Source organism: Barbus barbus (genome assembly GCF_936440315.1).
Source record: "Barbus barbus genome assembly, chromosome: 26".
NCBI lineage: Eukaryota > Metazoa > Chordata > Actinopteri > Cypriniformes > Cyprinidae > Barbus > Barbus barbus.
The window spans coordinates 7,216,050-7,243,256 of NC_136754.1; the positions used below are offsets into that span (position 1 = coordinate 7,216,050).

The window sequence follows — 27,207 nt, forward strand, 5'->3', positions numbered from 1 at the left end:
GGCCAAAGGTTGTGTTGTGTTTATTTACTTCAGCAATCTTTACATGGGCGTGAGAATAAACTGCATTTGTTTTAGATACATAAACATACACTGTTTCATACATCGTTTCTTTCTCTTTCTTACAGAAGACGAAAACAGGCTGAAAAAATTAAATGTAATGTCAAGTTATATAAGCTATATCAAATAATATTGTTTATTATAATGCCAACTAACATTTATAAATTAAATTATTATCTTTGAGATAATTATCTTTTTTTTCTATTCACAAAAAGTGAATAGGCTGTTGTGAATGTAATCATTTACCTGTGCATCATTTTCAATCAGTGTTTTTGTCAAATTATGCAAAAGTCAAGTATTAAAAAAGTACACAAAATAGTAAAGCTAGTCATGAATAAAGTTATGGCCAATTTATTTGAAAATAGTCTAAATTGCAATTCCCATTACAAAATGCTATTAAACATAATGCATAATTTGCTATGTGGAGGAAATGTTCATAACTTTCAGAGGAAAAAAAAGACATAATTACTTGTCATCTTTAAAGCTAATTTTCTTTATATAAGTAATTTCCAATAAATCCTTAATTTTGTAGAATTATGCAAACATGTTAATAAAGAGTAGGCTAAATATGCACAAAATGCTAAATGTAAAAATAGACTAGTGATGTGACAAAAAAAAGTTTAAAATGTAATATCCATAACAGAACGCCATAATACATAAATGTAATGTAGAGGAAATGTTAAGACAGAAAATTCTCCTGTGATGCATTTTAAACATTGAATAAACAATTGAAAACATGAATAATGAGTTTATTTTGCAAAGAAAAACACATGATAATTTTTTACACAAAAATACCTAATTTTGTGAAATGAACAGAGCGAAAGGATGAATTAATTTTCATTAATTACATTTTTTATACATTTTTAAACCTCAATTTTAATACTCGTGAAAACGTCACGTCCTTTTCCGCTTCTGCCCATCCATGCAGAGGAAGACTGGAAGAGGGATAGCAGGTTGCCAGCCGCCAGTAAACACCGAAGAAGAAGAAGAAGAAGAAGAAGACTGGAAGAGGGGAAGAGGGGAATAATAACAGCGCTCTGTTTCTATTCAGTCTGACCGGACAAGAGATCAGTGAAATCAGATTATGAACCGATTAAGATATTGGATAAATATACAGTTTATTTAAAACATTGATTATTTCCAATTTATGAACAGATCCAGATATCAGATGACACATTTATTACCTTTACCCAATGAAACCAGGACAGTAGCACATTATCTGTTGAGATTATTAGTTCGGAATAGAGTTTGCATCAGATAACACCTTAGAGTTAGTAAATAAACAACAATATTAGCATGGCTAATATCGATATGATCTGATCGGATGAATATTTCTATTGTGGCGTGGAAGAAGATCAGATGTATTCCGATTCAGCCTCGTGTCGACAGAAGATTAAACTGAGTTTCAACACCAGAAGAAATTCAGAGAGGTGTGTTTTAACGTGCACTTTGTTTTTTGTCATGGTGTGTTAGCATTAACGGCTAGCATGGTAATTGTTTGCAAGGGTGGTTCATAAGTATTTGTACACCTCACCTAAAATGTCATTACATGGCTAAAATATTAAGTTAGAAAATGTCAAATTTGTTGCATATACCACTTGTTTAATGTATTACTTGCTTATTGTGTTTCATTTATCTTTTTTCTTATTTTCATTGTTAAAACTAAGTAATTTTTTGTATCTATAAATGAAGATATATATAGAGATACGTATAGATATTGTGATAACACTACAGTTTCCATTCGTTCACATTAGTTAATTAAATACATGTAAAGTAATATTAAAATTAGAAGTTGTATTAATATTATTAAATAAGCCTGAGCTAACATGAACTGAGAATAAGCGTTTGTACATTTAATGTTAAGCAAAGATGATTAAATACTGTAATAACACTTTATTTTTTACACGTTTCATGTACTTACTATTGCAACTACAATAAATTTTGCATAATTGCATGCAAGTAACCCTGAGCCAAACCATAATCCTAACCCTAACCATATAGTAAGTACATGAAGTATTTGAATGTATAATTACACTGTAACTGGGACACCTAAAAATAAAATTTCTTGTTGTTAGTTAACTTTAGTACATGCACTAACATTAAATAATGGGACCTTACTGTAAAGCGTTACTGCTATTGTTTATGTAAAATAATATGTATCTACAGGTGGTGCTGGAGAGCTGCAGTTTAGTTTTGATCGGCTTTGCATTCATATTTTGTACGTGTTCCAGATGGATGAGGTGTTGGAGAAGTTTCTGGAAGATCAGAAATCAAAGATAGCAGAGGAGAAGGCATGCCTGGAACAGGAGCCCCCTTACATGGAGATGAGGGTGAGAGAGAGTAAATGAGGGGAAAAAGAGAATGTGTGTGACTGGTCTTCATTTTAATGTTGTTAAATATTGATGTATCAGAGGCGGACAGGCCACACTCTCCAGAAAGAGAACATCCCCCCACGCACAAGTCAGCAAGGTACAGCTTTGTTTGCTTTTTATTGTGGTTGTAAATTATTTCTGTTATATGGATACCTGGTTTTAAATGTGTGTATGTGAAATTTCATTATGTAGATGGAGTAAGTTTGCCACTCGGAGAGGAATATGAGAGAAAGAAACACAAACTGCAAGAAGAACTCAGGAATGATTACAGGAAATACAAGGCAGAGGTGAGACACAATGGCACAATAGAAACCTTTATACAGATCCAGAATCTTTATTTCTCTTTATCTTTGTGTTTCTTGCAGAAAGATCACTGGGATGCTGGTGACATTCACACAGTTCCAGAGAGAAGACGAATACCCAGGGTACACTATTGGGTCAAAAGCATGATTGTTTCTGTTTCCCTCCTTCTGTACCTCACATATTCTATTCTGATACAATATGATTATATTTAATGCAATGTTTGTTACACTTTCTAAACATTACTATTGTATTACCATGTTTTACTACATGCACAATGGCATTTTTGACACTACCCAACTCCCCACCATACAACTTTTTCATTAGAAAAGCCACATCACCTGCTAGTGTATCATACATTGCCATGATATTTCTGTCTGATATTTTTACTGTTCCATGGTTCTGCCAAAGTACTTTTTTGTAAGGGCAAATCTCTCTTGCTTACATTTTCAGACGGTCCGTGTGAGGGATGTAGCCACCCTTACAGACGTGTGTGGGCTGGGATGGGGTGTGTGTAGCTCTGAGGAAGACTGCAGTGATGAAGAACTCATGCTTTTGCAAGGAAGGCGACATCAGAGAGAGAGAGTCACCAGGACAACAAACAGGTGAGGACAGAGACAGAGGGAAAGATGTTTAATACTGGTGACTCACAAACCCATTTTATTCTCTATGGGCTGATTCTGATTATTTTATTCACAAATATATTTATTTATATAATTTATGCATATATATTAACAGTGCTGTCTCTCTTTCTCATAAGAAGAGGGGAACTGTACACAGAGACAGGACATCACACAAGCAAACTACAGCACAGAAATAGGTAAACGATTCATACACTGATTAGATTTACAGTATTTACAGCAAATTGGCAGTTTTAATTAGTTTCCTTGAATGGCAGAATGGTTTTCACCCACATTCATCTCTTTTCCTTCACTGTTGTAGAATGTCGACATCCGTTGCGACCCAAGCCAATGAAAGATCTGTATCTGTGGCCAGTCAGGACACAGTTTGCACCACAGGACTTTTAATAGGTATGAGTTTATTATCATGATTCTGATTGGTTAGAGATCCTTTTTACTGCTCTGATTGGCTTAATAACTGGAGAAGTTGTTTTCATTCCTTCATTCGATGGAGAATAATTCTGATTTCATTTTAAAGGAATACTTCACCCAAAAATGAAAATTCTGTCATTATTTATTCACCATTGCAAACTGTCATTCCAAAACTGTGGAACAGTGTTATTTCCATACATTGGATGTCAGTGGGAATGAAAATAGTTTCCAAAAAAGTAAGTTCCCAATGTTCTCCAAATCTCTTCTTTTTTTGTTCTGCAGAAGAAAGAAAGTCATACAGTTTGGGAAATGTAAATGTTGACAGGATATTCATCCATTTAACTGATTTTTAGGCTCAGGCTTCTGACATGACTGATTTTGTTTGACAGGTGCAGTGGATCTGGAGGCCACACTGCAGAGGAAAAAGGAGCGTTATAGATGTGAACTACAGGAACAAATCACAGAGAAACAGAGTCACAGGAGGAGGTGTGTGTTCATGCATAATAGTCTGACTGGTGTATTTGGTTTATATTGTTCTATTTCTGTCAAACGATTAATCGCGATTAATCATCCAAAAATAAAAGTTTTTGTTTACATAATGTATGTGTGTGTGTACTGTGTATATTTATTATGCATATAGAAATACAAACACATGCATGTATATATTTAAGAAGACTGTTATGTTTATATATTAAATATTTTTATGTAAAATATAAGAATATAAATGCATACATGTATTTTTAAAATATATAATGTATATCTGTGTATTTATACATACATACTATACACAGCACACATACAATTATGTAAACAAAACCTTTATTTTGAATGCGATTAATCGTTTGTTACCTCATAAGAAACCTTTAAAAAGAGAAATGGATCATTTGCCCAAGAATTAAAATTCTGAAAATTTATTTACTGACTCTCATGATGTTCCAAACCAAATTTTCTTTCTTCTGTGGAACACAAAAGAGACATTAGGCAGACCGTTCATGCCATTCTCATGAACAACCCCTGTAATTCAACTTTCTTTAGGGAGAAGGAACTGGACCTGAGAGTTTCAGCAGATGCTGAGAAAAAGGTAACAATGTGTGTGTGTGTGTGCACATATTTGTTGACATTCTTGTGCTGATTTTCTGACCTTTACCTTTAAAGCAGCTCTTTGTGAGTGAGGCGTCTGCGTACAGAAAGCAACCAAGAGATGACATCCACCTGGACACTGCTGAGCCTCCTGAGGGTGTTCTGCAATACAGGACAGACCCTGTGTCTCCATGCAGGTATATGGATATACATAAGTGGAAACACACATATTTGCACATACTGTACTTCAAGCTCACAAACATGTTTTTGTTTTTTTCTGCAGGATGCCTTTTGTACCTACTCAACTCCCATTCCTTACAGATGCCTATAAGACTACAATTAATGATGCTGAGAGTTTGCTGAGCCCCAGTAGAGGGTGTAAGACACACATATGACACAGCAGATTACATTAAATATTGCATTGAGGATAAACAAGGTTTTGTGCAGTGAAATATTGGGTGCAGAGAGTAGGTGCATCAATATTTATGAATCACATTTGTTTACGTTTATTCTGTAAATAATTTTGGCACTGTGTTGGGTATTCTGGATCCTGAAAACTAGTTGAATCTACTTGGCATGAAAACAATTTTTAAATCCATTTATCCACAATTTTTAAATCCATGTATCATCAGATTCCTACTGGTGCTACATTATTACTCTGTGTGTGTGTTTCCACAGATTACCCAATAACGGGAGTTTCTTTTTCAACATCATCAGGAGAGGCACAGCCACTCAGTCCACACAGCAGAAGCACTTACAGACAGTAAGAGTGCAACCGACACAAACACTCACAAAAATGCAATTTTCCAGACAAATTTCTGATCATAAATTGTGGGTGTTTAGAAACAGGCAGTAACACCAGATGAAGTTGTCTTGTAGTATTCGTTAGATCTCGCTAACTTTTTATCTCTCTGACTGTACCCAAGACTGGCAAATACAAATATATTTCTTCCCATAAAATGTATCATGTAGACACATAACTGTGACTGTAAATAATGTATTTTATGTATGGGAGTGACACATTTTGAGTATACTGATATATGGGATAGCGTCATTGGACTAGTTTTGGGCTAGTTTTGAATTTATAACCCAAGCTATTTTTTTCTCACTGTAAAAGACACACTTGTAAACTATATGCCTGTATGCAGACAGTTAATACACATCTGGTTTTTGGGGTGTATTTGTGCATGTTGTGTGTTTCAGGAGGATTCTGGGTGAGAATGAAGTTGTGGGTTCAGGTCTTTTAGTGTTTCCTGCACATCACGCAAAGACGGATAGACTCGGCTATAAAGAGGAGCTCAGAAAGCAGGTGTGCTATTACATATTCACTGAGGGGTGTATCCTTATTACATATTAAACAGTATTTCTTAATGACATAGTCAAAAGTGGGTGTGTCTTCATGAAAACTGGGTTTGCATTTATATGTTTATTCTAACTTCCAACATGAAAAAGAGCTTTAGAATGCTTCTTAAAGCCTTCCAGCTTATTAGGCTGTTTGTTTGTGTACCCTGTGAGTAGATCGAGGAGCGGGCTGCACAGAGGAGGGTGGACAGAGAGGAGAAGCGAAGACTGGAAGCAGAACTTGAAGCTGATATGAGAGCATATGAACCCTGGGGAAGAGGCGGAGCTGGTGCACCACTCAGAGACAGCACTGGAAATCTAATCAGTATGATTTATTTAGTATGATTTAATCTCCTGTTAGTTATGAAACATGTGACTATAGAAATGATGTGTTTGTGTGTGTGTGTGTGTGTGTGTGTAGCTGATCTGAAGCAGATGCATCTTTTGAATGTGGCAGCTGCAGCACCACCACAAAGGCCGGAGAGGCCAGGTAACATGCTAACACACGTTTTAGTTTGTATACAAACATGCATGGTGTGTCTTTAGTGATTGTTTATATCCTCAAGTTGAATGTGTGTGTATTTGAAGGATTTGTTGAGACACACACTCCACAGTTTGCGAGAGGAAATGTGTTTAATCAGATGCTGTCACCCCAGCAACTACTGGAGCAAGACCAATACAAAGCTTACCTGAGACACCAGGTACAGACATGCACTACTGAAGTACTCAAGTTTTGAGTTTGAAGTTTTTTAGGATTTAAAAAAACATATGTTAGTAGTTATTAAATATTTTATCCAGCAAAGATGCACTGAACTGAAAAGAAGTTACAGTAAGGCTGGTAATATGAACTCCTATGCTGTTCTGTTCATCAAAGATATTAAGCGGCACAACTGATTTCAAAATTGATAATAAAAAGAACTGTTTCTTGAGCACCAAATCAGCATTTTAGAATGATCTCTGAAGGATCATGTGACACTGAAGTATGGAGTAATGACGCTGAAAATTTAGCTTTGCCATCACATGAATAAATTGCATTTTGAAATAATTGTAAATTGTAATAATATTTCACAATATTACTGTTTTTACTGCATTTTTGACCAAATAAATGCAGCCTTGGTGAGCTTAAGTGACTTCTTTTAAAAACATATGAAAAAAATATTACCAACACCAGACTTTTGTACAGTGGTGTATACACACTCCTTTCCACTGTAACTGTATATAAACAATGATCTTTTCACGTGTGTTTTTTTTGTGTGTGTGTCTGTGACATTAGATAGAAGAAAAGCGAAGGAAGGAGGAGGAGGAGAGAGAGCGGATGAGAGCAGAAGAGGAGAGGGAGGACAGACGACTGGCAGAACAGAGAGAGAAAATTAGGAGAGAGTATGAAGAGGAGCAGGAGAGCAGAAAACGCAGAGAGTTGGAGGTCAGGCAAACACACATGCACTCCTGCCTGCCTTATTTTTAGAGATGCACAATGTAATAATGTGATAATTGTTAACTTCAAATCACATTTTCCATCCAAATAAAGGGAATTTAAGTGCTGAAGAAAATGCCATCAAATGCATGTTGTCGTGTATAATTTTCCATTGTATTGTGTGAGCTGATGACCTCAGTCTCAGTGACCAGCACCACTGACTTTAAGTAACCTTATATTTTTGCAGCAAAAACTGAAGAATGAAGAACTTCTTCGTCTTGTGGAGGAGAGACGGAGGGATGCAGAGAAAAAGAAAAAAGAAGAAGAAGAGAAAGAGAGAGCAGCTGTAAGAAAACAGGAAGAGCAAGAGAGACAAATACGACTGCAACGGGTGTGTGAAAGTGAAATTTACTGGAATGAGCTATTTCTCAAACGCTGTATATATTTAAGCTAAATTTGCTGAAAATTTCTCTAGATGTAGTGAGTGTGTGACCATATTGTCATCTTTTTTTTTTCAGCGTGCACCATCCCCTCCTATCCCTACCCTACAAAATAAATATTGTAACCCTTCAAATGTTACGGTAACAAAAACTGCCTTTATTTGAACAAACATTGCAAATGCTCAAGTTCACTTCATGTGTATTAAATTGTGTATAACACATAACAGTGACTAAAAAAATATATATATTAGGTTATAGGAGTGGCATATTTTGAGTTTTGCTATTTGGAATAGTGTTAGTGGGCTAGTTCTGTTATGCATGATTATCTTCTCAAAAGCTTGTAACAAAACCCTCAGACTAATTACCAAAACTCTATGGTCCTTAATTCAGCTAACTGAAAAAAAATGTTCACTTCTCACTCACTAATGTCTATATATTTTTCAGGATTTCTCTGTGCTTCGGGCTCCTCCGTCTTCAGAAAACAGAAACAACCAGAGAACAGAGAGTAAACACTCGTACATGTGCACACATATTGTATCATGATGGAGATGTCCTATTGGCTTTTTATGTTTATATATATATTTCTGTAAAGGTCAGGTTTAGGGTGATTATATATACACCCTAAACCTGACCTTTACAGAAATGTTTTGCAATTTTAGATTTGAATTATGAGAGATCCCCAAAATTTGGGTGATTTCAGGTTTAAGTAACATTAAGATTATTTGGTCCCTAAAGTATTTTTTTCTTTAGTTAAGTATATTTAATTTTCACTAGCTAATACCACATTCTCACATATTTGTGGAAGGTTTACTGTATTTGTTTTTTTCAGAGGACAGAAGTGAGGTTGTTAATGAGCTGTGTGCGTTAAGAAGACGTCTGCGCAGTGAACAGCGGCGTCTGGAGGAGCAGCTCTTGCAGACGGAGTGGGAGCATTTTCCCTCCCCTTTCACTGACAGGTACAGTACAGTGTTATTTTGATGAAGTTTAAATGTAATGTTTAAGTTTGACAGTGAAGGGATGTTTTAATAATTAGCCACATGTGACCTGTTAGTCAACATGTACATGAATACAGCACTTCTGTACAGTTGTACTTGTAGAGGCATAAGCATCAGCCTTTGTACTGATTTAGCTAAATTAGCTGTTTTTTATAGACTTCACATCACTGGAAAACTCTTTCCAGTTAATGAGGATCAGTAATCATCTGTGATCTCTCAAACTAATTGTTTAGAATTTTGCTGTCTTGAAGGAAAGTATGCTTTGGAATTATCTCTACAGCATGCAGTCACTGTTTTATAAAAGCAATATTGTGAATAACCATAACTAATGTAGCAGGCACTCCAGCATGCCTAACAATGCCTTCAACTGTGACTGTTTTTACAAAATAGCACTTGTGTTTGCAGGCACAGGACGGATGTGTTTGACATGGCTCGTTTGCGTATGCCTGTGCGAGGCCCCTCCGCCCGTGGCACTGAGCCAATCAGCTCAAAGGGAGCCGATGACATCATGTACAGGGGTAAGATCTGGCAAGATAATAACAATATTGATCTGAGCTAGGAGGATTGTAATTGCTGAAATAATTATTAGTAAGTGTTTGTAGTTCCTTGTGGTCAAATCATACTAAAGTCATTTGTAGTCAGCTAAAAAATAAATATTGTGAGTGTGAAATTAGAGCTTAATTAATGTTTGGTCTCATGTAAAGCCATCCTTTGTGTAGAACCGACACCTTTTTTTCTTCATTTTTTCCAGATGCCTTTATGCCTCTTCCTAGAACACGGCAGTCTGTAAGTTTTCCACTCTGACTATGAATGTAAGGCGTGCTTGTTACTTCCATTGTGTTCTGCAGTACTAGAAGCAGCTCCATCAGTACTGAATGATGTTTAACATGCCAGTCCCTTTTTTTCTTTCACACAGAGGAACAGAGATGTTGAGGGGGGACGAGGATCTGTGCTTCTGTCAGAAAGTGAATTTATTGGTGGGATCACACATTTCTTTAACTGCTTGATGAGTGTAACCAAAAAGAATTACTGTATTATATACAGTGGCCCCAAAATTAGTTTGGACACTTAAAGGGAAACTTAAAAATTTATTAATGTCTTTCCATTTTGTTAGAAAACATCAAACCAAGTGACATTTATTTGAAAGAAAAATATAACTTTTCATAGTTTTACAATTTCACTTTCTTATACATCTTTTTTTTTGTTTTGTTTTTTTGTTTGAATACACACTGTTGATTGCTTTCTGCTGGTGTACAGTTGTCTTATTATTTGTCATTAGATCAGAATGGAATTGCTTTCCCAGTTCCTCCAGACGTTGAGAGGACATCTGCTAAACTGTCTGCACGAGAGCGACGCAGACTAGCAAACCTGCAGGTAATTCACATTGAAACATCTAAACATGTGTCTGTATAGTGACTTACAGACTCAAGTGCAAAAAGTACTGATAGAATTGCATGCTATTGCATTTTACTTTCAGTTTTTTTCTTCATGTGTCAGTTGATTCATTATTAGATATTTTGGGCAAACTTGGAAAAAAAAACACATTTTGCACAGTTCATGATATGCAATATTTCAAAACTTTTCAACAAACAAAAAATAGGGATTTTTTTAATGCTTTGATTTTAAAATATATTTTTTTAAATGTTCTGCTCATAGTTTTGTTGTTTTTAAAATACTGTTTTTGAATACATTTTAGTAGATAGTGAAGGAAAAGCAGCCAACAACTGGCCACCACATGAGAACACACTAGTACGGTTTAATACTGATAGCATCCCAGGATGCACCTTATGAAGTCAGACAAGAGAATGTCCAGAGCAGTAATCTAAGCATATGCTTACTACCTAGAAGTAACTAATATATAGTTTAGCTTTTTTCCTGGATTTATCACTACATAATTCCTATTTACACTTATTTATTTACCTACGCATATTTTACACGATGACTTTACTGTAATCATCAAGCATGATATAATAAACAGTATATATGTGTGTGTTTAGTCTGCAGAGAGGAAGCCAGTGCAGCTGCAGTCCTTCAATATGAGGAAGCTCAGAGACACAAACCCTCCCAGGATGAAGAGACTTCCAGCCTTCGGCCAACACAACACCACAGCAGGTGTGTGTATGTGTGTGTTTCTCTCTGTGTATATTTTATGATTCTAGAGATGCACAACTTATTTCAATTATGTGTTTAGGAGGCTGCTCTGATGATGACTATGAAGCAAGTCGTGATGAGCATTTTGCCCTGCAGTCTCCTTGTAGGCCCAGCTCCATTGATACAGCCACTACCGAGCCCTGGATTCGAGCGGAGTCATCAGACACACTCAGGAGGCTGATGTCTGCCTCTGAACTTTAAGACAGACCATTACATACATGACCGCACTGAATGTGTGAGCTTGTTATTGCAATGCAGTATATATAGGACATTTTTATGTAGATCAGCAGAATCTCCATGAGATCAACTGCTTTAACTGCATCACAAAATCTCTTCTGTAAACTGATTTGTGGATCCATAATAGCAAGTGGTTATTTTTAACAAAATACAGAGGGAATTATGCTTTTCTATGTGTGACCCTCTCTGTGAAATCCAGGCTAAAGTCTCAATCTAATTATGAGATAACAAGCATCAAAGTTTGATTTCAACCATTAATTTCACTGTAATTTCAATCTTTGACATGGCTTTACTCAGTCAGTATTAAAGATATAAAGGTTACATTTTAACAAAATCAACCTTCATAACGTAAAGGACATTCTATGTAGAAAACAGTAAAACGAAAAATGACTTTAGCTGGGTTTTCACGGAGAGGGTCACATATTTCTGAGCTCTTTTGTGAGGTATTTTTGAAGGCATCAGTGGTTTTTAACATTTTAACAGCTTTTTAAACTGTTTTTCACAAGGATTCACCAGAGTAAATAACATAGTGAAAGCATCATAAAATTGATTGCTTGGAGGCTTATGGCCGGTTTACACCAAGGATGATAACTATAATGAAGTTAAAAACTTTCAGAATTTAGATGGCAAATTCCACACATCTACTGCATGACAGTTGCACTTTCAGAACTATTTTTTTTTTCCAGCAGATGAATGATAAAAACATTGACTGCCAATCAGAATCCACCTGAAATTAAAGAGCTTGAGCTTATAAAGTGGCAGATGACATTAGTGCATGCTTATAATTGGTGTTGCTAGTTGGTGTGTAAATTAACAGACCTTTGTGTGAGAGAAGCATATTCACTCTTATTTGCACAAAAATCACTCTTTATTTGAACCATTTCATGACAAAGCCTGGCAAGATCAATTCTGCGGTGGCACTGATACCGTCCGCAATCCGGCTGAGTGTGGATGGTTTTGACTCCTCTTCTTTATGCATTTCTGATCTTAAACGGTCAATCTGCCTCTGCATCTGGGAGGCTTGCTCCTGTAAACCCTTCTGTAGAAGAGCATCTTTCTCCTGCGATACAACACAAACAGCCACAAGTGAAAGAATTGCTAACCATGACTTTGACCTTTGAAGATGACTTATCTGGAACTTTTTATTGAAAGAAAGTGTCCTGTTCTTACTCTTAGTTTGGCTTGCAGGACTCGTTCATTGTCTCTCCTCATTCTCTCCTGCTCTCTTTCCATCTGACGAATGACCTGATTCACATGTTCCTTATGGGATCTCTGCATGTCTTTAAACGCCCGCTCCTGTAACCGGTTCTGTTCCTCTAAACCTCTTTGGCGCTGCTCTAGAATCTCATTCTTCAACCTCTGCACTATATAAAGAAAGAGTATAATGAACAGTATAATGACCTAACTCTAATGTAAAATCAATTGCTGAGTTTGTCTATTGCAGTTCTTTGTACAATCTTGTGTATCACTGAAAGCCTTGAGTGATGGTTAAATGATAGAGAAGTGTGCAGCTGATTTGAATTGTACCCTCTTTTTCCTGTTCCGCTTCACTGAGAGATTGGTCAGCTTGTAGAATCATATTTCCTATATCCTCCTTTTCTTTCAAAAACTTACTCAACACTTCTTCACTCTGTAGAAAAAAGTCCAATATCATTTAAAACATGCTGTAAGTAATCCATAAGTGTTTTTTAAAATACTAAATGTATTAAAAATAGTTTGTTAATTGAAATAAATATACACAGATGAAAAACTAAATCGATCAAATATTAAAAAAACTGACTAAACCTTACTGTAAAATTTGAATGAAAAGTGAAAATATAAAATAAACGATTCAAAATATTAATACTGCAATACCATATAAATAATACTAAAATACCACTGATCAATACATCAAGTCTTCTAAAGCCACATGGCACCTTTTTGTGAGATTTTCATTGAACAACTAATAGATATTTTGTATCAGAAGACACGTAATATGGCATAGGGACATCTAGGCCTAATCCCAATTCTATTTTATACCCCTTCACCTACCCCTAGCCCCTTGAAACAGAGTGTCAAGGGGTAGGGGTGAAAATATTCCCCTAAGAAATGTGACACCACTACTATACTGTTACACGTCATCATACGTCGTCTGGCTCCTACAGAATAGACACACCGATACTGGTGTGCATTAAATTATTACCGGCCTATATTAATGCAATGCACTGCTTACTGACACATACCATTCTAAACTGTAAACTGATTTGGTATTTTTAAATCACCGTCTTCATTCATTAGTCTACCTTAAGTGTTTTCTATGGGGTAGAAAAAGCTTAACGTGCAGGGCATTCCGTTCATATTCTGGGCTATATTCTACTTTATTAATAGTATTATTATTAATAAGGTTATTAATATTAGCCTAATAATTTTATCAGTATTTATTATTATCGAATTTGGTCCTCAAATGTCAATGTTTTAAAACATTAAGCGTTTTAGAATGTCCCAAAACCGTGCCTTGAACTAAGCACTGACTGCATTTCTTTATACTTGAGTCCAAGTTCAAAATAAAACTCTATGAACTGCTCCATTGTGAGGATATGGAGCTGTATGAACCACTGCAAGTTGTAAAGTAAACAAGAAGAGTTTGTCTGAAATCAACTTGAAATCATGATTTTTTTCCCACCACCGTGTACCTTTAGGGGCTCCGTAATAATGTGTACATTTGTGTGTCTTTTTGTTCACTTGGGCAGCCATGTTGCTGCCGTAGCCAGTTTATGCCGAGATAATTCTTATACCCCTTTGTTTGAAGTGTTGTCCCGAAAAATCTTTGTTTGATGGGCTATATAGCCCTTCCTCTTAGTAGGGGTAAGCGGTAGAAATGGGATTGGGCCCTAGTGTGAACACTAGAGTAGTGCTGTAGGAGTTAAGAAAGAACATAAATAAGAGCTCCTGAGTCTTAACATTAAGTCTTTACTTAATCCAATGGAATGAACAATTCTAAATCTTTGTACGCATTTCATGACTGCATGTTATTTTTAACCTTTTTCAGCATTAAAGATGTTGATCAGTACTGTTGTGACCATCTAAAGCAAAGTGTGTGTGTGGGTGTGTGAGAACTGTACCATTATTTGTGAGTGTGTTCTTGCTCTGTAGTCATTGGTCAGATGTCTGAGTGTGTCCCTGTACTGTCGGTATCCTCCAGACCTCAGGAATGATCCATCAAAAACACCTTTTTCCAGTGTATCAAACACCTCACGCAGAACAGCTTTACACTGCTTGATAGATTCTTCCTGATTCTGCTGGCACATCTGCTGATATTCATCATGCATTTTCCCCTAAAACAAATTAAAGAAACAGAGAAAATGTGATGAACTGTTAAATTTGTACTCTGTTGTACATACTGTTTATTTGAGCTTTTTGTGTCAGCAGGTACATTACCATGAGCTCTTGTTGGTAGATCTGGTCATTGTCATTGAAGGACATGGTGATGAAAATTTCAACTGCTTTCTTCTCTGCAATTTTGTGGATGTCGGACAGCTCTTCTGGGCGCATAGGAAGCTGAGCCATGCTGAGTATCTCTGCCATGTAGAACTGCAGGGCCTCCTCCACTGCACGGACGTTCTGGATCTTAGCCAGAGACACCACTGCGTTCTCCAGACACGGAACATTCCCGCTGCGGATCGCCTCTACATAAACCTCAGCGAGATTACCCAGAGCTGTCAGGAAACACAGATTATGTAACACAGATTATATAAGAGATTTTGGAACAACACCCAAAATGTAAGAAAAGAGTTTGGAGCAGTACTATGTGTTTGAAATACATCATTAGTGTCATATTTGCTGCTAGTGGAGCAGATATCACTTACAGCACCTTTAGAAAGTCAATAATACTAACGAATAAAAAAAACAAAAAAAAAAAACTGCTAGAAACCAATATATTGTGCATTGCGAATATTTAGATTGATGGATGTCATCATGTGTCTAAAAATAGATCAGAAGATTCACTACAATGTTTATTTTCAACAAGGGCTTTATGAAAGTACACACCTGTTCCAGTAATTATACGGCCTCCACTGACGGTTTTTGGTTCTGCACTGTCAAAAATGTAATGGCAGAAGGTGTTTGCCTGCTCAAGGAACTCTGAATCCAGATCTTTCTCAGTCAGCTCTTCCATTCTTCTCATGTTTTGCGTACTAGCAGGCCGGGGGAAGACAAAGCACTTCCTCACCGCAAAGAAATGGCGCAGACAGCGACGGGGCAGGTTATACTGCTCAGTCTGAGGCGAACAGCCTAAAATAAGAAACAACATTCCAGCATAGACCAGATAATTCTCCCATGTTCTTTAGCACCTGATAAAACAGTGGTTCTCAGCCGGGAGGGCGGGGTTTTTGAGCAGAGATTTTAATTTAATTTTGTGCTCAAATATGGCACAGCTGAAGGTAATGAATGGAGAATATTGCGTTTACTGTGTATGTGTCATGCCTCACCTGATTTGAGTGTCAGTGCACTCTCCAGATACTCGTCTGATGTTATTGGATTATTTCCCATCTTCAGTTCCAGAGTAAAGTCCCGAACAGCCCAGACAAACGATGGAAAAACACGCATGAAATCTGCCGACTTGTCCTCGTCTTGACTCTCTTTTGCCTTCACACGAATGTTCTCTGTCAGCTCAGTAATATAACTAAATTCAGCACAGTTCAGGAGGAATAACACTGGTGCTATGAGAGATTGTTTTCAATCTATTGCACTGGATGTGCATGTTTTTGTTTGTTTATAGTGTGAGAAGGATACTGCAGCTTTTCCAGTGCCATATTGTCAATGACTCCTAAGCTGTTGTACACTAGAGAGCTGCTGAGAAGAACAGCCAGGCAGAAGATCCATGCGTCATGTTTCTCATCCCCCTGAAATATTAAGACTCTTTCAGCTACAGTAAGTGGATAAATATGATAGTTGCTTATGCTGAAATTAATGTATATTTTTGTTACAATGGAGGTATTTGCTATGAAAACATCACTGCTGATGTCTTTTTCCTACCTTCCTTACGTCCCCAAGTCCCTCTGTGTCCAGCAGCACCAGAGCGTGTCCTTCTTTATAGGGGTGAGGGACACACCACATCCAGATGCCTTTAGTCTTTGATTCAATAGTGCTGCCGAGAGCAAAGCCTGAGACAATCACAATGACATATAATTATGCAAGATGACATATGCATGTTGCATTTAAATGCATATACAATGTAAAAAAAAAGAGACAAATGTATATTATATTATTGTATATTATAACCATGTTTGTCTATTTATGACCCTAAGCTATCAAACTGTTCCTTAAAACCCCTTAAGTGTCACCGGCCCACCGGTGGGCCCAAAGCCATTACATATTTAAAACCGTAATATTCTATACTAAACCTAAACTAATCTTGACAAACTATATATCATTGGAAACCGTAGAGATTGTATTTTTCATATTTGACCACTGTTTTATATTTAAAATTATGTAGTGACAGTAATTCATTAATTTGTGACAAGAAAATATAGCAAAAAAAAAACAAAACACCAAGAAGTTGGCTTTTGTTACAAAACGTTGATACACATACAATCACAAAAGTATTATTATTATTATTATTTTTTGGCTGCCAATAATTCAGACAAAACATATTTTCTAGTTTTTATCTAAAACTTTGAGAATAAATTGAATATGTATATTTGTATATGATTGATGTTGCAAGTATTCAGTAAAAAATGTAATGCATGTCAAGTTCATGAAATACATGAAATAAACTTTTTTGGTGAAGTTTCTGTAACAACGGTCTAGTAGCTATGTTTGATTAAGATTTCTGATTAGAAAGAGCCCATCCTCATAACTTTATGCAGTAATGAACAGGGGAGATATTCAGATAGATAAGTCTCAGTAAGCAGCCAGAGCTGTTTCTAAGGCCAATGTGTTTTCAGTAGTAGTTGTTTTATTGTATATGGTCATATTACATTTTTTATGTCATATTTATGGTTTAAAAAAAATCATTTACAACCTATCTAGACATGTTTTATTGCTGTTTGAATAAAACAAAAATTGTAAATCAAATCAGTTGTCCATTACAAATCATACAAGGAGCATGACTAGTACCTAGTGGACATTGTTGGTATAGCGACTAAAAATAACACAGAAACCTCATTTTTTTGTGATATCAATGTCAAATTTGGAACACAACTTCTTTAGACTGACGGCTTTTCATTTGACATGAAATTAAATTCACCACATATTTAATTTTTTTTTAATGAAATATAAATAAATATTAAATTATTTTTTTTATTACAACAAACTTAAACACCTATAACTTTTTTATAAAAAATTTTATTCAACTTCTTTCACTTGTACAAGAAACTTCCAAGTGTGTTTTTAAAAACGAGCCCAAAATTAGGTTCATATTCCAAACCGTTCCAGAATTACATTCATTTGAATCTGGACATACACCTCTCCTATGATTTAAGTCTGTATGAAGAGCAGGAAAGTAACGCATCTGAACACACACATCCATTATTCTTGTTTTATTATTATATCGCTCTATTGCTTTATTACTGTTATTTTTTCATAAATGGTCTGCTTTTAACGTAGTCAGTGTTTTCAGATACTTCGTACAGTTCTGTCCTCATCATCATATCTGCACCGCGCATGAGAAAGACGGTTCTCTCACCGGATTGTTGTCCTGCCAGGCGGTTCATAAGGTAAGACTTCCCCGTACGGTAGAGTCCCACCACAGACACCACCACCACCGGCTCACTGATCCCATCCAGAATGATTTTGGCCTCTTTTGTCACACGCAGCTGCCCATTTTCATCGTTTTCAATAAAACACACCGGAGCTGACATGAGCCTGCTACACGCCATGACTGCGAAATAATAAAGACATTCTTACAGATTATTACATTGCTGCTGTTGGACAGTATATGTTGTTTAAACGTTGTGTCAAGTGTCAAAAGTTTCTTAAAGAGGTACAGACTACATTTGACCTCAAATCTAAAGGTCATTAATCATTATAAAGTTGAACAGATGTAATTATCCTAATCAGTCTCAGGGTTGTGCAAGCGTGCAGTCGGGATGATGGTAAATACACACAAAAGTGATTTAACATTGAAAAGTAAGCTATATTTATAGTTTTTAATAATATATTGACTTAATCCAACAATGTATTACCTTACCGATAGTTAGACGACGTAAATGTCTTGTTAGCGAAGTTTCTGCTTTAGTAGTCTCAACACAACTGGAGCAAAAGCTTTGCAGCCCCCCATAGGCTCCTCCTGTGCGATACTTCGGTATCTTTCCACCATAAATGATACAGAGACGGGGCGTGTTCGATGCTGACACGAAAGTGAAACTAAAAGTGAAACAACATGTTCGGTCACTGCATAAGTGATTTCTCAGAAATCGACTGTTTAACGTAAAGACAGGAGAACGATGGGCGGATACTAGGAGACAACCTCCTCATCCGCTGCGGTAAATAAGACCGATTCAGTTCTGTGCGCGCGGAGGGAGAGAGAGAGCCTCGTGACCATCTTTACTCCAAACTAAAATCGACACATTAAGTTTAGGGTTACGTAAGTGAACGTTGTTTTATTAATTTCTTTGACATTGATTCAAAACCAAATGTAGAAGATCTATTTAAGATTTTAATTGGCACGTAATTATATTTTAATTTAATAAATAGTTAACGCTTTGAATTACACCTGAAGGACTGTGGTTACTTTTAAATTCATGAACTCTAACAGGAACACATTCAAATGTCAGGACGCTTGTTGTGTCAGACCTGGCCGCTCCCATAACTCTGGGCCAGCTTTGAGTTCAACTGAAGGCGGGGTTGGGGTTTGTTTGGGGTTGTTTTGTAAAAAAAAAAAGCGTTTTGTCTGACAGCTCATGATGACTAGTATTTTACAATACAAGACTTAACTTTTCAACACAAGAAGAATATAGCATTGTGAGGATGCACAAGGCATTGCTTTTATAAAGAATTGCAAACGCATTCCAAAAACATTTTGAAACACAATTTAAAACCAAAAAAAATCTATTAGTCTGCATTGCTTCCACATCTGTATGACAAATTATATTTTTCTCTCATCCATGGTTATCGCTGTCAAACATTGAAATATCGGTGTGAAATATGGCATAATGAAGATCTCCCGAAACTGTGCTGTGTTTACAGTGTATGTGATCGTTTGTCCTCTACCGAAAAAAAATAAAAATAAATTATAGCCTAAAGAAGAGCACTTCCTTTAACTCTCTTCAAGATCTCGCCACAGTTTTGTTGTAATAAATTAAGCTCTACACTGCACAATGGGTCTCTTATTTACATTTTGTATAAACTTTGTGACAATGAGAGAATTCGCGAGCATGTCAATCAAGCTCTCACACTGAATGCATGAGTTGCATAACTCCACCCGTAGAGATACTTGATCATTAAAAAATACCTGTTTAGTGCATTATTGCTATTATTGCATTATATAAAAATAAGTAAATAAATAGTCATATTATGTGGGCGGTGGGCTGCAAATCCATAACTGAAAGTGGGCAGTGATTGTTGCCATAGTTGTTGCCTCATAAAGGTCTCAAACCTGATTTCCTGATGAATAGGAAATGTTTTCATATTCATTTAATTTTCATATGGAAGTGTTTATTTTGTAACCTGTCCTCTATTAGCTTTCTCCATTTTTTGCTTCGATTATTAAAAATCTTAGACAAAAAGTCATCAACATTTGCCATTTCTAATCAGTATAGTCATGCAAATATCTTACTAACTAGCTCAAATTATAATTCTAGTAAAGTAATCAAGTATTTGACAGACCATAATAACAGTAACCATTTCATACTGTTTTTATGGAAGTTAATAAAAGATTTCAGTGAAGAATTAGTTGTTTTGTTGTGTAGGTTTTTATACATATTGTTTACAATATTCAGTTTGCAGTAAAATCAAATCATTATTTTTTACTTTAGCAAACAGGAAGAGCTAGAGAGAGCCAGCATGTCTAAAGCCAGACTAATGCCATCGCCCATATGTTTGGTGGAGAACGTGAATGGATCACTCAGCGTCTGTAAGGATGCCATTGAGTTCCTGAGTAGGATCAATGAGCCGGTGGTGGTGGTGTCTGTGGTGGGACTCTACCGTACAGGGAAATCTTACCTTATGAACCGCCTGGCAGGACAACAGTCCGGTGAGAGAACCGTCTAGACATGCCAACTTAATGTGTGCATATAAGCTACATCATGTGGATTATAATAAAAATGTGATTGTCTCAGGCTTTGCTCTCGGCAATACTATTGAGTCAAAGACTAAAGGCATCTGGATGTGGTGTGTCTCGCACCCCTTTAAAGACGGACACACTCTGGTGCTGCTGGATACAGAGGGACTTGGTGACGTGGCCAAAGTGAGGAAAAGAAGAAAACTGTAGACTTCATAGTCTTGTTGAAATATGTTGTGGATGATTTGATCTGAAGACACTGTGTGTTTCAGGGAGACTCCAAGAATGACGGCTGGATCTTCTGTCTGGCTGTTCTGCTCAGCAGCACTCTGGTGTACAACAGCCGTGGCACTATTGATAACACTGCACTGGAAAAGCTGCAGTATCCTTTAACCACACAACTCATTCCTCTTTCACATGTACAAACATACACTTTACAAAATGTTGTTATTTCTTAATGTGCTGCAGCTACGTTGTTGAGCTCACTGAGCAGATCAAGGTCAGATCGACAAATGCAGCAGATGAGGAGGAAGAAGAGGATTGTAAGTTTGTGCAGTTCTTCCCATCATTCACCTGGGTCGTGAGAGATTTCACCTTGGAATTGGTAATTGAAGGAAAGAGAGTGACTGAGGATGAATACCTTGAATTTGCCCTCCAGCTCAAGAAAGGTATTTAAGAAAGACATAAACATTGCTAGAATTTGAAACATGTAAATAAACAGTGACTGAAGACTGAAAAAAGAAAATCTTTCTTACTGCAATTTGGTAAAAATGTGTTATTTTCTCCTAAAAGGTGTGAGTAAGAAAGCCAGTGACTACAACCTGCCTCGGCAATGCATCCGAAAATATTTCCCGTCCCCCAGGAAGTGTTTTGTGTTCCCTTCTCCAGCATCACCACAAAACATGACACGTTTAGAAAGCTTGCAAGAACAGGACCTTGTACCCGATTTTCTGGAGGTCACGGAACGTTTTTGTGAACACATCTTTCACAATAGTGTTGTGAAAACAGTGAAAGGAGGACACAGAGTTACTGGCAAATGTGAGCGTTTCACCAATTTAATATTGAGAAAATTCAGTGTCCAAACCCATTAGCTTTTATAATTGCAGGTTAAATCTGTTTATGTGTTTGTGTGTGTTGTCAGTGCTCGGACATCTGGTAGAGATTTATGTAGACACAATCAAAAGTGGTAAGGTGCCCTGTCTGGACAATGCAGTTGTTGCTCTTGCAAATCTACAGAACCAGACAGCTGTTCAAGAAGCTTTGAAAGCTTATCAGATTGGGATGGAAGAGGTAAGACACACATTATCTATATATTCACTGTGTAGTTACTCATCAAACTGTGCTTTACTTATCTAAAGTTGCTTTAGCTTGGCTTTAGTGTTTAGGGTTTTTAGTTAAAAGATGTGTATTTTGGAAGCAACTGTTATTTGATTAATATAACATTAAATGGAATTATACAGCCATATACAGATCACTTGGGCAGGCTTTAGTTTTAGAGCATCATCTGTTAATCATTTAATATGATATTATTCAGCATGAAAACCAAAATGTAATAACAGACTATCACGTGACATTTAGAGCACGCAGGCTCTTCATCAGACTGATCAGCTTGCGTACTTGAAGAGTATATGATTGCAGTGCTCGAATTGAATCAAGTCTTATGGGGGGTCCCCACCATCAGACTTTTTTTTTTTTTTTTGGTGGGGGTGGGGGTTAGTCTCGCAATATACAATTTATACAAAATAAACAATATATTTGATCATAATATGCATAACTATATACTATTTAATGTTGCATAACAAAGAGAGATAAGCTACTATTCTTCTTTTAAATGGCTTACTCCAAGTAAAAATGTCTGAGGGACCCCCCTAAGTCTATTTTTTACTTCTTATGGGGGGTCCCTAATGCCTTATGGGGGGTCCCGGATCCCCCCAGCCCCCCTTCAATTCGAGCAGTGTATGATTGTATTTTTGGAGCCTAGGTGTGCTGACTTTTTTCTATTTTCATTATCAATATTTTTTTGTTGAGCATCCAGTTTTTCCATTGTGTGTGCTTTTAATTTTTTGTTATTCATTTTTTTTAAAAACTGAACTGAATTGTTACAGCCATTCAGTGACAAAGCATGCTGCTCTTTCCAGGTGAAGAACAAGTTTCCAGTAGGTGTCGATGATATTTCCTCAGAGCACCAGAAGTTCAGCAGTCTGGCCACTGCTGAGTTTATGAAACGCTCCTTTAAAGATGAGAAAAGAGAAAACCTGAAAAAACTTATGGTAAGTTTTCTTAAACCGTAACTCCGCTATGGTAGTATAGTAGACTTTTTCCAGCATGTATATGTGATGCATATATGTGTGTTTATGTATGTTTAGGAAGACATAGATATGTACTATGTAGGCCTGCTGCAAGAGAACGAGATGGCATCAGAGAAAAAGTGCACAGATCTGATGAAGAATCTGTTCTCTGACATGAATAAACGACTGCAGGATGGACAGTACAGTCAGTCTGGAGGATATGAACTCTACTGCAGAGACAGAGACGCCATTGTTCAACAGTACCGCAGAGAACCCAATAAAGGTGTATCGGTGAGGTGAAATATATTTGATTATACATGAAGGGATGAGCGTGTCTATACAGTAAATGTTAATAATGTATGTTTATGTACAGGCTGAGGCCGTGCTGAATGAGTTTCTGAATGAGCGGGGACCAGAAGCAAACAGCATCCTTTACACGGATACAAAGCTCACTGAAAATGACAGAAAGATTCAGGGTAAATCTTTACCAACCTAATGAATATTTGTAATTGATTACGTTGTTTCATTCTGGAGCATTTATAATTTAATTAACCCCAAAGCCCAAATTGTTACTCAAGAGCATCTCTAAGGCACCTTGGAGTTCAGGTTCTGGAGGTTTGGTAATATCATATTTCACATATTTTTTGTTTTCTTTGTTGACTGACAGAGGAGAAGGAAAAGAATGCTCTGATGGAACAGAAGTTTAAAGAGGAAGAGGAGAAACGCATTGAGAGTGAGCGAATGATGCAGGCAGAGAAAGAGCGGCAGGAGGACCAAATGAGGCAGATGCAGGAGAAGTTCAAAAAGGAGCTGGAGCAGCAGCAGCAGGAGATGGACAGAGCCATTGAAAGCAAGCTGAAGGAGCAGGAGGAGATGATAAAGAAAGGCTTTAGTGAGAAAGCTGATCTCCTGAATGAGGAGATAACAAATCTAAAAAAAGAAAAGGAAAGTTCTGGTGGTTTTATGAAGGAATATGTGATGCCTCTTTTAGGAGCTGTGACAGAAATCCTTCCATCTTTCCTTAATTATAGAGTGCTGATGAAAGGACTCAAAAAAGTAAAATGACCTTTTTAGGGCTGTCGCGATTCGTCGATTTTAGTCGACTAGTCGATTTTTAAAAATCGTCGACTTTTGCTCGCGTCGACTAACCGGCAAAATACCGGAAGTGGCGCATTTCAAGGACGAGAATCCATAAAACACATTTTTAGACATTTTCCAAGGCTGCATTATATATTAAACCCATTTAAAAATCACAATTAAGCATGCTTGTGAATTCACAAATGCTATGATTTAATTAAATAATTATATGCGATGCAGTTCTAACACAGTATATGCGCTTTAATTATTTCCATGCTGTAGTTAAGCACGTGCGTCTCACAGCAGCTCCATTCACAGTATTTCCGCAGAAACTGTTATCATTTACATGTGTGGAGTGTCTCAAACTCATCTCTGCATGTTGTTGTGAGCTTGTGTTTATTATAACGCGCGCCATTTAATCAGATTTGTGAGGTAAATCATTTATAAATCTACACAAACACAGGAGAATACATCGCGATTTCAAAATAAAAGCTCAAATCCTCACTCTGAGTTTACACGGTTTGATGTCCACATATTCATATAATTACAGCGGCTGTAGCATTTCTGTCCTAAAGAAATTGCAAAAATGTAAAGATTAATTGTACGTTTGAATTAAATGGTGCTTGGTCAATATTAAACAGTAATGTGTAAAAATAATCATCAGGCCGTCGGCGCCCCTGCAGGCCTTTGTTGTTATGCGTAATCTACATTAGCTCTATTGTTTATAATACATTATGTATTTTAACAGTTTTGTTCAATAAAACCATATGATTTCTTGCTTTTGATACTTTATTTGAACTAATTATTATTGCATCATTGCTATTATATATGTACTTTAAGTCATTTTAAAAGCTATTGTTCACTTAAATCCATTTTTATTACCACAATTTTTTAAAAATAATTATAGGGCCCTATGAAATCCGTTTTATTTCCAAATTCAGTTTTTAAAATTGTATTAATCTAAAAGCTTGTCTAATTAATTGAGTTTTACAGTTTTATCTGTACCAAATTCTGTTTTCCATTATTTCTGGATTCCATTTTAATTGTTCCATTAAATTTTAATAATAAAAAGCATCTCCAATTAATTAATTTTATCTTTTAAAAAAAGTATTTTTCAGAAATACTGCACATTTATATTTTTCGCCTAAATAAATTCTGGTAAATAATATTTCTGGTAAATACTCCTTTAAAAACTGTGTTTTGATTATAATTGTATTATTATTAGAACACGTGGATATGTTGTTATTCTCACTATAATACTGAACTGTGATTTCAGTGATTTGGACTATGTGATGGACACTTGCTTCTTGCACTCTGTTGCACTTCACTTTTGCTTTAAAAAATGATTTCATGAAAATGTGTATTTCATTTGGCTTAATAAAATATTTTTAAGTAAAATAGTTTTTAGTTTTTTTGCGTGAAATTAATTTAGATTAACCGATTAATCGGAAAATTAGTCGATAGATTAATCGAAATAAAAATAGTCGTTAGTGGCAGCCCTAGACCTTTTCCACTTTTACATAAAGTAGGCTTTTATTTAGTAGGACTGTGTTTTGTTTGTTAAAGAGTAGTGTCCTAATTCACATACTTAATGTACTGTATACTGTGTAATAAAAGTATGTACTATGTTGCTGGTGATGGGAGTTTGGGCTCTTTGCCATCTTTGCCTATTGGCTTGAGGGACACTTCAGAATCTCACTGGATTTAGTTGGACGTCTGGGTACTTTTCACTTACTGTTTTTCAAATGCTATGAATTCTGATATACTATCAGGCCCTTCCTAACGGAACATGCTGCACAACTTCTTGTCCAGGCCCTTGTCATTTCTAGGGTGAACTACTGCAATATTCTTTTGGTTGGATTTCCATCATGCACAATCAAACCTCTACAAATGATTCAGAATGCAGCGGCACGACTGCTCTTCAACGAGACCAAAAGGGCCCACGTCACACCTCTCTTTATCTCTCTGCACCGGCTACCGGTTGCAGCTCGCATCAAGTTCAAGACATTGATGCTTGCATATAGAACAGCCACAGGCTCAGCACCCTCCTACTTCCACTCACTTTTGAGAACCTACTTCCCCTTCAGAAGTCTGAGATATACAAGTGAGCGACACCTCATGGTGCCATCACAGAGAGGCACAAAATCACTTTCCTGAACATTTTCGTTCACCTTTCCTGTCTGGTGGAATGATCTTCCCACCCCTATCCGGAACCCCACCCCACACAGTTATTTAACCAAACTGAAAACACAAACTTCTTTTATTTCTTTTCCCATTTTTGGAGCCAGTTTGCCTCCCAAGTTCATCCTTAGAAATTGATGGAAGAAATTTCTTGTGTACATTTATTTATTTATTTATTTACTGAAAACAAGGGAGAGGATTTAGGATGCTAGAAATGCACACATGTACACTCCAAATCTGTAACATCATAAGCGTATAGGCCAGACCAGAAGGCTACTTTTTCCATAGGTTTTCTCAGGAATTGCATACTGGTTTTCTACTTTATGTGTAAAATAAGGTCTGTGGTGAACATTACTTGAAGAGACTGTTCTACCAAAACTACACAGTCATACAGCAAAATGAATTCAGTTTTTTCCCCCAATGTAACTGAGAAGTTGTTACTGTATCTAAGAACTTAACTGGTTGCCCAATTTTGTAGTTGTAGTCTTTGGCACAGATTTGCCATAGAGCGTTATTTTAGTTGTATTTTAGCAATTTTAAAACAGATTATTGAAATATACAGATGATGTTATTTATTTTTTAGTAGTAGTTGTAGTAGTGGTTAAAGTATTTTAATACCAAGAAGGTGATTTTACAACATTTTTAAAGCATTTAAATAGTTATTTTGTGGTTCCTAGAATATTTTTAAAATCTACTGTAAACTAACTCCAAGCCAAAAGGCATAGTTTAAAAGTGCTTGGATTTTTTGGAAGTTTTCTCTGTTAAAGTCTAAATTCATAGCTGCTTACTAGCTCTTGCTGACTTTAAACTCCAAAACAGTAATGTGCTCCCATGCTGTACATTACTTAACCCCAAATTTTCTTAGCCCCATCAAACTTAATGCAAATCTGCAGGAAGAAACAGACACAGGAGACAGTGTTCCATGTTTAAGTTTCTTCAGGTTTATTGTTTGGCAAGGGAATATATACTCAATGCCAAGGATACATTGGCATATAAAAGTCATGGGCTACCAGGCAGTGATGT

General features: G+C 36.4%; 3 protein-coding genes across 6 annotated transcripts; 2 read left to right on the plus strand and 1 right to left on the minus strand.

Annotated features, from left to right (window-relative positions):
* The first annotated feature begins 971 nt into the window (after nt 1-971).
* cspp1b (centrosome and spindle pole associated protein 1b) lies at nt 972-12,958 on the plus strand. 2 transcript variants are annotated; one of them, XM_079379862.1, is made up of 28 exons: nt 972-1,487; nt 2,289-2,387; nt 2,469-2,526; nt 2,622-2,716; nt 2,795-2,854; nt 3,183-3,334; nt 3,490-3,549; nt 3,672-3,760; nt 4,171-4,267; nt 4,817-4,862; nt 4,937-5,058; nt 5,145-5,239; nt 5,540-5,624; nt 6,065-6,170; nt 6,380-6,527; nt 6,624-6,692; nt 6,791-6,903; nt 7,476-7,625; nt 7,864-8,007; nt 8,135-8,197; nt 8,501-8,561; nt 8,886-9,012; nt 9,457-9,569; nt 9,803-9,837; nt 9,968-10,028; nt 10,331-10,425; nt 11,049-11,163; nt 11,243-12,958. In XM_079379862.1, exons 2-28 carry the CDS (start codon nt 2,289-2,291, stop codon nt 11,401-11,403), a joined length of 2,619 nt encoding a protein of 872 aa, XP_079235988.1. In that variant the 5' UTR covers nt 972-1,487; the 3' UTR covers nt 11,404-12,958. The 2 variants fall into 2 exon arrangements, with proteins under 2 accessions (XP_079235988.1, XP_079235989.1); XM_079379863.1 differs by having other exon boundaries at nt 976-1,487; nt 3,493-3,549.
* LOC306846462 (guanylate-binding protein 1-like) lies at nt 12,291-18,856 on the minus strand. Of its 2 annotated transcripts, none has more exons than XM_079379879.1 (11): nt 18,608-18,856; nt 18,104-18,298; nt 16,453-16,580; nt 16,210-16,319; nt 15,906-16,099; nt 15,466-15,708; nt 14,857-15,134; nt 14,541-14,753; nt 12,967-13,069; nt 12,610-12,803; nt 12,291-12,499 (listed from the first exon to the last, which is right to left on the minus strand). In XM_079379879.1, the coding sequence occupies exons 2-11, from the start codon at nt 18,294-18,296 to the stop codon at nt 12,308-12,310; spliced, it is 1,848 nt and encodes a 615-aa protein (XP_079236005.1). In that variant the 5' UTR covers nt 18,297-18,298; nt 18,608-18,856; the 3' UTR covers nt 12,291-12,307. The 2 variants fall into 2 exon arrangements, with proteins under 2 accessions (XP_079236005.1, XP_079236006.1); XM_079379880.1 differs by having other exon boundaries at nt 18,603-18,660.
* Nucleotides 18,754-24,783, plus strand: LOC306846458 (guanylate-binding protein 1-like). 2 transcript variants are annotated; one of them, XM_079379871.1, is made up of 11 exons: nt 18,754-19,003; nt 20,394-20,611; nt 20,697-20,824; nt 20,911-21,020; nt 21,107-21,306; nt 21,431-21,676; nt 21,780-21,928; nt 22,777-22,908; nt 23,005-23,217; nt 23,300-23,402; nt 23,594-24,783. In XM_079379871.1, exons 2-11 carry the CDS (start codon nt 20,422-20,424, stop codon nt 23,989-23,991), a joined length of 1,869 nt encoding a protein of 622 aa, XP_079235997.1. In that variant the 5' UTR covers nt 18,754-19,003; nt 20,394-20,421; the 3' UTR covers nt 23,992-24,783. The 2 variants fall into 2 exon arrangements, with proteins under 2 accessions (XP_079235997.1, XP_079235998.1); XM_079379872.1 differs by having other exon boundaries at nt 18,763-18,902.
* Nucleotides 24,784-27,207: the final 2,424 nt, after the last annotated feature.

Coding starts and splice junctions, on each gene's coding strand:
- cspp1b (XM_079379862.1), top strand. CDS start 2,289: ATGGATGAGGTGTTGGAGAAGTTTCTGGAAGATCAGAAATCAAAGATA. Junction 2,388..2,468: donor CCCCTTACATGGAGATGAGG/GTGAGAGAGAGT, acceptor TTGATGTATCAG/AGGCGGACAGGCCACACTCT. Junction 6,171..6,379: donor AAGAGGAGCTCAGAAAGCAG/GTGTGCTATTAC, acceptor CCCTGTGAGTAG/ATCGAGGAGCGGGCTGCACA.
- LOC306846462 (XM_079379879.1), bottom strand. CDS start 18,296: ATGGCGTGTAGCAGGCTCATGTCAGCTCCGGTGTGTTTTATTGAAAAC. Junction 13,070..14,540: donor GAACACACTCACAAATAATG/GTACAGTTCTCA, acceptor TTTTTTCTACAG/AGTGAAGAAGTGTTGAGTAA. Junction 12,500..12,609: donor TCCTGCAAGCCAAACTAAGA/GTAAGAACAGGA, acceptor GTTGTATCGCAG/GAGAAAGATGCTCTTCTACA.
- LOC306846458 (XM_079379871.1), top strand. CDS start 20,422: ATGTCTAAAGCCAGACTAATGCCATCGCCCATATGTTTGGTGGAGAAC. Junction 21,307..21,430: donor TGCCCTCCAGCTCAAGAAAG/GTATTTAAGAAA, acceptor TTCTCCTAAAAG/GTGTGAGTAAGAAAGCCAGT. Junction 21,677..21,779: donor ACACAGAGTTACTGGCAAAT/GTGAGCGTTTCA, acceptor GTGTGTTGTCAG/TGCTCGGACATCTGGTAGAG.